General features: G+C 42.5%; 1 protein-coding gene across 2 annotated transcripts in view; it reads right to left on the bottom strand.

The window, feature by feature from the left end:
- Positions 1-741: 741 nt before the first annotated feature.
- The window catches only part of Skap2 (src kinase associated phosphoprotein 2), a 159,925-nt gene continuing 149,085 nt past the window's right edge, over positions 742-11,581 (bottom strand). The window contains exons 12-13 of one of the 2 annotated variants that reach the window (XM_021632801.2): positions 3,304-3,404; positions 742-2,919 (exon numbers count right to left, since the gene is read on the bottom strand). In XM_021632801.2, coding sequence (XP_021488476.1) covers positions 3,312-3,404 — 93 coding nt within the window. In that variant the 3' untranslated portion in view covers positions 742-2,919; positions 3,304-3,311. The remainder of the gene's footprint in view (positions 2,920-3,303; positions 3,405-11,581) is intronic. The other variant, XM_021632800.2, reaches the window with a different exon arrangement.

The raw sequence follows: 11,581 nt of genomic DNA, 5'->3' as shown, positions 1-11,581 counted from the left end.
CACATTCCCAGTGCCTCCCTCGGCACCGCGGACCAGGCTCCAGCTTTTACGCTACGGTGTGGTGTATTCAGGTCAGTTTCTGCCTAGGGACTGAACGCTAAATCCGGATCTGCAGTGTGTAGCTTAGTGCCATTGCTAACCACGACCCTAGCTGGTGGCAGAGCCAGTGAGATGGAAACTGCAGTAGAGCCTTGTGCACGAACACTTCAACGACAACCGAAAGGGAGCCGTGCTACCGGTGAGGGACTAGGTCCAAAGTGTTTGCACACTGACAGAAAATAAAAAGACCCACATGTATCTATTTTACCTACAGATGGCTGAGAAGTGATTTTCCCCCATGATCCTGTATACTGTACGTAATTATCTGTAATTAAACTACAATTAAAATAATCAGTTTAAAGCCAAGTATTCAGAACAACTGCTGGACCAACCAACACTATTTTTCATAAAAAACATGTCATATGCTGAAAAGTGGTAAAACCAGAATGGAGTGAGCTGTGGTTAAGCGTAAACCCTATAGCAATGAAAGTCATTTGTATGATGCTTACTTCTTTGAATAAATTCAGATGACAGCCCTATTTCATTTCTTCATTCAGTTTGGAGGCCAGATGGCATTAGAATCATTTACTTCACCTTGTTGTGCTTAATTACTACAATCAACACACTATTTTCCAAATTAATCATAACAAAGTAATTTCATTAGTAACACAGCAGGCTGTTGAATTATTAGCATCATAACAGTTTGCAAACAATTAAACTTTATTTGAACCTTAAAAATTTGCAGAGTGGAACATTATTGTAAGATCTAATGGCAACAGAGTACAGATTCAGTACAGAGCAAACGATCAAGCAAAATGCCATATAAAATATGACTTACAATCACCTTTCAAAAATTAGCTCTCTAACTGTTCATAGAAAAACAAATAAAAGCTAAGCAAACATAATGAGAACATAACAATTAGCATATTTTCTAACAAGCCGCGTTGTTTAAATTCACATTAATGATGTTATTATGATCTTGAAGAGAATGTGATGAACTGTCAAGGGTAGAGAGAAACTTCCTCACAGCACAAAAACGAGTTCATCAACAGAACAGAAAGCATCCACAAAGCGTAAGAAACAGCAATTTTTCTCATCTCTCCCAATTTTAAAGGCCTTTGGTTCCAATCTTTTATCTTCCATGTATATTCAAGTTTTAAAAAAGAACAAAGGCCAGAGGTGCTGGACAGAAGCAGCGCCCAGCCTCCTTGCTGGAAATGTTGGCCATCAGCTGGCAAAGGACTCCCTCTCCTGGATTAAAGGGAAAAGGAGTCAGAAATTTCCTATCCTCTTCTCAGCCGGCCCGAATGGGGGAGGGGTTCCCTAGTGGTGCATGTGCAAATGACAAGCTGCTGCCATCTGCTGGCCACTTAAGTTAAAGGCACAAAACATGCAAGCATAGGCTAGGCTTTTGCTTTTCAACCACACGGTCTTGGAAAGCCAGCCCACTGAACTCATTTCTGCCTGTCTTAACTTTTTCCAAGATGATTTCCACCTATTTAGATGACACTCTAATAGGAGAAGGGTAATTGGAAAAATGTGATTTCTGAAAACTTTGGACTATGTCTACACAGATAAACCTGAGTTTACTCACAACCCCTAAAGTTAAGATTTTTCTCTTTTACTTTGGAAAATGAGCGGTTGCAACATTTATAGGGTAACAGTAAAATACACACTATTTACTATAACTTCTAAATATAGTTTTACATAAATAGTGTCGATTTAAAAATCGTCTCAGCCATTTACATTACTATCTAGAAAATTAGGCAAAAGTTAGGACTTGGTAAAGAATAATTCAATAGTAGATTACATTTACTCCAAAACATCTAGTCATTAGTGCATTTGCTACAGAGTAAGGCTATCCTGGCCTCTCCAGAGATGATTAAAAATACCCTGATTTTAACTATATACGAAAGGGAGCTGATAGGATTCTACAAACCTTAGCCACACAGCAACAGATAGTATGAGGGCCCAGGTCAACCTACCCTTCCACTCACTGGGGCAACTGTTACCATTCTGAGTCTTTCTTTTCTTTGGTTCAGAGAAGCACACAGCAGACTCGCTCAGGACTGCGAGAGCACAGCAATGATGGGCAGCAAGGTGGGGGAGCGCCCGGGCGCCCTCAGACCCAGACGCTGCTTCCACCACTGCATTAGTGGTAACTGTGGATTTTTATGAACCTGTGACTTCTTTAAATGTAAATAAAACTGTATTAGGAAACACTGGCGAGACCATCATCACAATAGGTTTGCGCAAACGGAGCTCCGGTTTGCACTGTATAAAACTGTAGCAAGTGTGCTCTCATGTTTCCCTTTGTCATTCAACAGCAAGCACGCTCGTGAATCTGTACAGCTTCCTTAACGACACGCTATTACTCTGTGAGGAATAAAATACTAAGCTAAGTTAGCCACACAGCTTTTAAAAGGTCTTTAATAGACTCGAAATTTACAAAGTCTATGAAATTATATGCAGCACTCTAAAATTAGCTTATGCCCAGTGACTAAGAGAAATAGCAGCCTCCACCGGCAACTTAAGTGACTAAGACTCACACATAATCACAGTGGATTTTTCCACACACACTAAATGGGTAAATGAAAACTAATTATTGTTTGCAAGACAGCAACAGGTCTTATTTCTACTGCTTGTGTCTGACATTAACTGATTTCTGCTCGAGTAAACTGGCATCAGGAGTGCTTTAGTGAGTGACGACATAGAATAACAGCTGAGACAGGAATACTCAGCCCACGAGAGGCAGCTCTGAGCCCCCTTCAGGCTCTCGGGGCTCCAAAACCAAAGCGCTTGCAGACCGACAGAAGACTTCGCCAAAGGGAAAGTTGCATTTTTTTTTTCTTCAGTAGAAATGTTGATTTTTCTTTCCTGCTTAGGAAAAAAAAAAAAAAAAACACAACTTTTTTTTTAGTTAAACAAAAAATGAATGTTTTGTTCAACAGTTTTCAATTCATTTCCTCAGGAAGGCCACAAAAGTGCCATTTTACCAGATACTAGGAGGAGGTTTGAGAACACAGCTGGTTATTATCAAAGGAACTTTCTTAAATAATCTGTTCACTTCCAAAGTAAATTCTCTGAAGTTATTTTTAAAAATTAAAGCTGAAGCAAAACAAAATAAAACAAAAACACAAACAGATTTGGGGCACCGTACTTATGTTATCAGAAAACTACAAAGACTTAAAGAGGCAAAGACTCAGAAGGAAGCGACCAAGAACATAAGAGCTATTACAGGATATTGGATTAAAATGTACTTACCCAGACTCTCAAATATCATACATCTCCATTACGTAGGCTTTAGGCACCAAGCCAATGGCTCCCTTCATTTCTCCTACCCACCAGCCATATCTATTGTATTCCTAATTGAAAACAATATGCAGTATTAACCTTTAGGTTGGTGGGCGCACAATGATGTTTGTATGTAACTTTTTAGAAATGTTTTTTATAACGTTACAGATGCTGGAACTGCAAATGGTAACGTTTTCTCTTTCTTTTTCTTTTCTTTTTTTTTTTTTACTTCTGGACAAACCAACTAGCCAAAACAAACAACAGCCAAAACCAAACCAACCAACCAAACCCAACAAACAAACACCAAAAAAAAACCCCAAAGTAGGCCCCCTGCTGCCGCTGTTGGCAAGTGTTTAAATTACTGTGCAATGCAAAACTTGTTCATTATTGGGCGGAATGCAGAGAATGCAGAAGCAGTCACTTGTGGAAGAGCACGGAAAAAACGAGAGCAGCAGAAGCCGGCTCTGGGCCTCCCTTCTCTCCAGCCAGCGCAGCCTTGTGTGCCGAAGCTGGGAACCGGAGGAGCTACGAACGCCTTCACTTGTTATCTGGCAAGGGTGAGGGTCACTTGTGGGAGTGGGAGGGCACCACAGGAAACTCAGAACTCAGAATTCAACTTCAGCGGTTTAGAGTTCAGGGGTGCACCTCTTCCTAAGAAAATCTAATACATTTTATGCTGATAAAGTGGAGAATAAGAAAAATATTAAAGTTAAAAATTCACAAATGTTAATATAAAATAATTCACAAATGGATTCCTTGAAGACAATACCCCAACGTTTTTTACTGTTCTCTACTGATTCTGGACTGCCTAAGCCTGGGAGGAATGTAAAGGTGTTGGGTTTGCTTGCAGAGTGGAAGATCAATAGGAAAAAGTCTCTCTAGTTAGAAAGGCAAAATATTAATCTGTGGACAGAGTGACTGATGAGGCGCTCTGCACTTTACAACGCGAGATAAACAAACCCAGCCCTACTCTCCTTCATTCCCCACTGACAGACATACCATTGCTTTAGGCACCGTGAACCCTCCTTAACCGGCCTCATATGTCTGCCAGATTGACTAATGTATTTTTATCTCAAATTTATTTATGTTTAGTGAGATACAAACAAGTAAAATGAATTACAAGTTTCAAGAATAATATCTTCCAAAAGCAATACTCTCCACCAGCATTAAGACCCAAATTTAATTTTTCATATAAGATAAATTTTTAAAATCAATCCCCAAAGTAATTCAATAGGTTATGATTTTCCAACATCTGAGTCATAGATAAATGTGCATATGCACATTGAGTTATATGTGAAGAAGGGAGGGTTGATAGACATGTAGGCTTAACATTCGTATTGATTGCTATGCTATTGACCATCACAAGGAAAATTATGCTATTCTTCAATACAAATGTAGCAACATTAGCATGTATGTATTGACAGACAGTCTACCTATAAATTAAAGGATAAAATCTATGGCTGCTTTTAAAGTGGTGGGCAGTAGCAGAATAAGGCTTATTCGAAGAACAAAGGGGAAGGGAATGGGAGCAAAAGGCTCAAACCCTGTTATTTTTGGTCCTGGTAAGTGTCTAGCACTGGCTCACGAGGCGTGGACTAACGGTGCTAAGTTTAAAAGTTCATCGACAGTGTGGCTTTAGTGGACAAAGCTGTCTACGCAATGAGAACACGCAGTCCAGAACTCAACAATGATGGATATACTCTACACAGGGCACATGTGTCAAAAGGAAACATCAATTCACTGAAAGCTAGACTAGCAATCATTGTGCTCTACGAGGCACCTAATAAAACTGCCCTTTCCAGTTTTAAGGCAATGAATACAATTGGAGCCTAATGCTTAACAAACACGTAAACTTCTACAGATCAAAGATCTTCACTGAGAGATAGCAATTAATAAGGTAAGTCTGGGTGTGAAAGTTCTTACCCAATACCAGCCTTGGATTTTTTTTTTTTTTCCCAAACTGATTACATTGGAAGAGCAAAGGGTCTAGCCTGCCAATAGGAGACACAGAAAACATCCAGTGGGAGGGCAGACTACTGCCCCAAACCTGCTGCCAAGGGACTGTGCTTGGCCTGGGAGGCAATGTCAGATTCAAAGTACAAGCCAGAAAGTTCACAGAACTTTACAACAGTCTACTTTGGTTATCATCTGTATTGTCAGCTAAGGACCTATTATTACTCCTAAAACAAGCATAAACCCTCAAGTTAAGATCTTATCCGCCAAGGGCAGATGAGAGACCCTGGGAGAAGTCTGGTGCTATGTGCGGTAATTAACTAGACAGCACAGGAGCAGACAGCAGGCAAGCTTCCTCAGCCACAAACCCTCCCTGCACAGAACAACCCAGGGAGAAAGAAAAATGTTACATTATGGTAATCCTGAGTGCCTCACTAATTTAAAACAACTAAAAATGTATGATGGACACACCTCGTGAAAATGCTCTAAAATATCAGAGCTTATTCAGAAAATGGTAAGAATAAAAATCAGAATATCAGAATATTTCTTGCTTTATGCTTATAAATAATTCCATATCATACTCCTGTGTGAAATTAAGAGACAAGATAAAATAAAGCAAGACAAAATATATAGGAGGCAGATTTACAGCTGTGCACTGCAGCCATCAGAGTACGCCGACAACTGCAAACAGGAGCGCCCCTTTCCTCTCCGCCGTCCTCTCCACGAGCCTCCTGAGCAACATGAATCCCAATTAAACCATCTGCAGCCCATAAATTGGGATGAAAACGCTCCTTGCACTATAACAGTTTTCTAAACTTCAGTCTCAAGATTCAACATCACACAAGGTTTCCTTCCAAAGAAGAAAATCAGCATCTCTGCCCCAAACATATGTGATTACGAACAATAGATTACTTAATGGTTAGACATAATGTCATCAGTAAATGCTGTGTTGTCTTAAAAGCCACATAGTAATTACAGCATTGTTCTAGAAAGTCACAGATGGATCATTTTAAAAACACCCCGAAAAACGTAGTAATAAAGAAAAAAAGGAAAAAAAGGGGTGGGGGAGAGGCCCATACCAGACCGCCATCTAAATCCTGACAGGTTAGGAAGCAGCCCGTCATCCGACTGCACTCAAGAGCTCAGGTACGAGCTCTGCCATCTGGTATCCTTCACCCTATTCAGCTCTTACCATCAACTGAAATGCTAACACAGGCAAGCGATTGTACCTCAGGAGGGCTGATAAAATAATGAAGAGTCCTTTAATCTACAGGAAACCATTTTAGTCAATTTATAAGAAATATTGCATCCCTTTGTAGGACGTGTAATTATTTTCTATTAATCATGCACTATAGAGCTACATTATGCGGTTATTCTGTTATCACTAGGAAGGGGCCTGCAGTCAGCTTCTGACAATGTTGGGTAATTACTAACACAAAGCTGCTTTCTCCTCCCGCAGTAACGCTATCAAGATCCAGAGGTGTACTGTTGCTTACGGTATAAAAATAGCACTCAGAAGGAATTCGCTATCTGCGAAATGGATGGCTTCCAGGCAAAATGTAACGCAGCAGTCAAAGAGGCAAGAATCAAAGTCAGATTCCCCCAACAATGCAGGGAATAACAGTAAGACAGTGTGAGCACTCGCAGCCTGGCTGCCCCGTCACAACTGCCAAACCACTGAAGCCATCTTACTTGTTTACAGTTAATATTTACTGGGGTAAATTAAAGTGAGTGTTCAGCGAGGTTGGGAAAAGGACCCATTTTGATAAAGAGCAACACACTTGGTCTAACACCATAGTAAACACATGTTCACACCTGCTTGCTAACTCAGCCTTCCTCTCTGCTGGATAAGATTCCCACATTCAGTTAAATCCTTCCCTGTGCCCGGTCCTCCTTTCCTGAGTGCATTAATCCATTTTCTGCAAACTAATGAACAAATTCTGCCTCACAGAAACCTGAAGCGCTGGCAGGGTCTAGGGATGGGCCACCTTCAGTCACTTACTGATATGTCTGGCAACAGGTGCTTCAAATGCTGGGCAGTTTCTGTGTCCTTGTCTGAACATACACCCATGCTTCAAAACATGCCAGCCCTTTGTGAAATGAAAGCAACTTCATCTGTGGAATATTAAGCATGATGACTTTAAGAATCAGTGGATTTAACCTTTATATTCCACGTACTGACTATGATAATTGCTCCTAACAGTAGCAGTATGAAAACTAAGCTATGGTTTTAAATATATAAATACTTTCTGCAAGATTATCTCATGTGTATTAAGGAACTTGTACAAATCCTTCCCTTCTCATCCTGTCAATGGTTCCCTTAGCAACACAAGGCCTGGACAGCCACGCTGCCCTACTGTCCCCATCTAACCTCCCTGCTAGTTTCCTGAGCTGCTGAAAGAGGAGATGGGTTGTGATCCCCACGGTTCCCGTGATACTGGAATAACACTCCCGGGGAGAGCCTTCCACAGCTGCACTGAGCTCCAAACAGCTGTGGGATCCAGCGCCCTGGGTTATCAGTTACTACTCGGTGTGACTGAGTTCCTCCAATTCACGAACTTCCCTTTCTTTTCAAATTGTCCACTATACTTAACAACAGGAGAAACATGGACAAGAAAGCATGGAGTAAGAATTTAATTCTCCTGGCAAATTTTAGTTTACATCTCAGATCTGATATAGCAAATTCAAGCTTTTACAGTCAGTAGATACAATGCCGTGGAGTAAACATGGCCATTTGCCTGATGCTTCACTGACTTGTTGGGCAAGGAGAGACTGACTGAAGCTTAGGAGAGAGGGCTGGGGTGTCGGGGTTTGTCACCTGCTGTCCACATCTCCACCACTGCTCCGGGGCCCGCCCTCTCCACCTGGACCAGCCGTCACTGCCACTACCCCAGTGCTGGCCTTTCCCACCTCACTGAGAATGGCTGCACTGGCACCTCTGCCCCTCCGATCTTCCCGAACTATCTGCCTCAGTGCACACTGCTGCTCAAGAGCTCCTCCTCACGGCAGTAACCACAGCTTCGTCTGCTTAGCTGGTTCCCTCTGCAACGTTTGCCTGTCACTTCTCCAGTCTGCTCGGTCCTGCCTGCTACTACACCCATGCCTGACTGTACTCATGGAGCCCCCTTCCCAGGAGGTCCCCTCCTACAGCCAGATCCTGCCCAGTGCCAGAGGCACAGTCTCTCAGTTGTCACGATCTTTTGTGCTGACGTATCTGACTTATACTAACATGTCTCACTTCAAGCTGAACTTTTATTCCTCAGTGGATTTCACATGCCTCAGTTTTATTCCTTCAAATGGCAATGACAAACTTGCTGAGGTTGGAGTAAACTTCCTCCATGCCCCATGATACTGGATATGTGACAGATGCTCAGTTAGACACTGGATAATATCCCAGATCCATCTTCACATTAGTGTCTAACCTTTAAAAGGTATTTAATTTCTAATAGGAATGCATTTTACTTCATATATATTGATCTAAAATCATCTATCAAACACTCGTCCTGATCCACGCACACAGTGAGCTTGGACAGTCTGAAGCATGTGGCTCCTGCCTGTGGCAGACTGCTGGCTGGTGTTTTCCAAAGCATCCAATGAGACACTTTGTCTACATAGCTTCCACCTGATCTTCAGAAGGTATCTGTCTCCTTTGGAACCAGGACTACCTCATTCCATTTCTCTGAAGAAGTAAGTTGAGTAGGGGTAAGCACTGGCAAGGTCAGCGCAGAGCCTGCACAGGATGCTGTGGCCTCTGGAGAAGCATCTGAGGGAGGAGCAGCACCCGTGGGCCGGGAAGCATCTTTGGGGGTCTTCAGATCCTCCTCATCTTCTTGAGCTCATCTCTTTTCTTCTTCCCAGCTTGATGGTAAACGAAGCAAGTACCTCTGGGCAATCTCCAAGTTCCTTTCTGCCTTGATACATTTCTATTCCTCACTGAGACTACAATAATCCAATTTTGTAGTCCATATAATAAATCAGTGAATATAATTATTATACCCTTGGGTCTTTGCAGAAGACCTTATTTTTTTTGTTGTTGTTTTCTGAGACAGGGTTTCTCTGTGTATACTTGGTTGTCCTGGACTCCCTTTGTAGACCATGCTGGCTTCGAATTCACAGAGATCCGCCTGCCTCAGCCCTCCTGAGTGCTGGGATTACAGGTATGTGCCACCCACCTGGCTTTTAGTTAAAATTGTATATATAGTGATTCTTGAGGTCACTGACCTGCCCTCTCCCACAGTCTAGTTGGTACTTAGCAGAAAAACTTGCTGAGGCTCAATGGTCCCTGTAGATGCTAGATATCCCCATGGAAATGTAGCCTCTCAAAGCAGCCAGTGCTGGGCAAAGTCAAAGCTCTCGTTTTTGTCTGAAAGGAATTTCAGCTCCCTAGCTCTTCTGTTTTGAGTTTGCCGGGGGGGGGGGAGGGCTCAGACTCAAGATACAAGTTTGACTACAGAAATGCCATCCCCTTGGGAAGCCTCCGTGGTGTAACTCTTCCATCCGTGATCTTTATTTGGCTTTCTCCAACCATGTTGAGCCTTAATTTCTTCACTTGCACCAAAGTTCCCTAACTTTTGTGATTCCATCATACTGTTTGTTTGTTTTGTTTGTTTCTTGAGCCAGGGTTTCTCTGTGTAGCCTTGGCTGTCCTGAAACTCACTCTGTAGACCAAACTGGCCATAAACTCATAGAGATTCATTTGCCTCTGCCTCTCAAGTCCTGGAATTAAAGGTGTACACCACTACCCAGCCCGACATGTGCTTAAGTTAGAATTCTTTCCTATTTTCAATTATAATACAGTACTAATTACAAAAATACTTTAAGCCATGGTATTTACATCAGGAAGTTCAATAAAGGAAGCAAAAAGAGGGAGTAAGGAAGTAGAAAAGCACGGGGAAGAGAGACAAGGGGAGAGGAAGTGAGGCAAGAGAAGCAAGTAATGCAAACACTGAATACTGAGTGTGAGAAGAACATAGAATTCTACTGCAATTTTATGTAGAAAAACCAGATGGGATGATGAGTAATACAGGGCCTGGGCAAAGAGATTAAGAGAAAAATGTCTGTTTTTCAGGTGAGGCTAACACCCAAGGCACAGGAGAGAAATAGCAACTGTGGCATACGAGGGGGAAAACTGGGTTGGAAAGGTTCGTTTGTTTTCCTTCTGCCTATCAGGGCACAGGAGTTTATGTCTAACAGACAAAAAACAAGCAAACACTTAAATACTTATGAATGAACAAAGTGAAGGTCTAGTTTGAGTTTCGGTTTCCTAATTTCGGTTTCCTAGAACCCTTTCTAAGTTCCTCCAGTGTTAGCTCGTCTCTCTGCCTTCCCTTTCTCTGCTTTGCACAACCGCAGCCTAGAGGACTGTTTTATTAGCACTTTCTATTTCTCAGGCTCGTGGTCTCTGGCACCCAGCTCAGGATCCTGGAAGGGAAGCCACTCAAACAGTCTCTGACTAGTGCTCTGCACAAAAGAATTCAGCAAGTAGTTGTTGGAGAGAGAGAGAGAGAGAGAGAGAGAGAGAGAGAGAGAGAGAGAGAGAGAGAGAGAGGAGGACGCACAAGAGATCACAGACTGTTCAATTTAAGATAAGCACACACACGCACACACAATGTGATGCTTTTCTTTATGATTCTGGTTTCCTTCTAGCAAACTTTTGGTTATTCGACACAGAATTAAACTCCTGTAGACCCTGTCACCAGGCCACCTCAAGGCAAACCCTCCCATGTGCAGTGGCTCGCAGGGACATCTGACACTGTCTTTTTGCTTACCCGCTTTCAAGTCACTGCAAGGGCTAGGCCACTGGTGGCCTCCAAACCCCCATTCTCTTTCCTCTGGCAGCCTTGCCCCAGAAGGGAAGACTGCCTCCATGTTACGGGAGAGGAAATAGGAAAATATGTGAGAATGTTGTCTGCAAAGCAAGAAGAGTTCTGTGAGTGGGCCTGGAGCATGTCAACAGAGCGCTCCCATTGTCTGGGAGGCCAGCATGGAGGAGGATGCAGGTTATGGGGGGGCACCCTGAGAAACAGCACAGAAGCAAACACTGTCAGGTCAAACACAACCACACGAAAAAACACTCTTCCTTCCCCAAAGGCCACAGAATCCAACGGCACTTCAAGGCCTCGGTGTCAGCAATGGTTGTCCCCTTGAGCTGTCCTGTCCAGTGGTTGGCCATGCTATTTGTGCTTTCCTGAGCCATAAGATCACAAATGAGAAACTGGGAGGCCTATGTATTAAAACAAACAAACAAACAAACAAACAAACAAAACCAAACAAATAGAAAAACCAATGTCTTTCT

Source organism: Meriones unguiculatus, chromosome 3 (assembly GCF_030254825.1).
Source record: "Meriones unguiculatus strain TT.TT164.6M chromosome 3, Bangor_MerUng_6.1, whole genome shotgun sequence".
Taxonomy (NCBI): Eukaryota; Metazoa; Chordata; class Mammalia; order Rodentia; family Muridae; genus Meriones; species Meriones unguiculatus.
The sequence above is the reverse complement of the archived record's forward strand: the minus strand, read 5'-3'. Positions and strand labels throughout refer to the sequence as shown.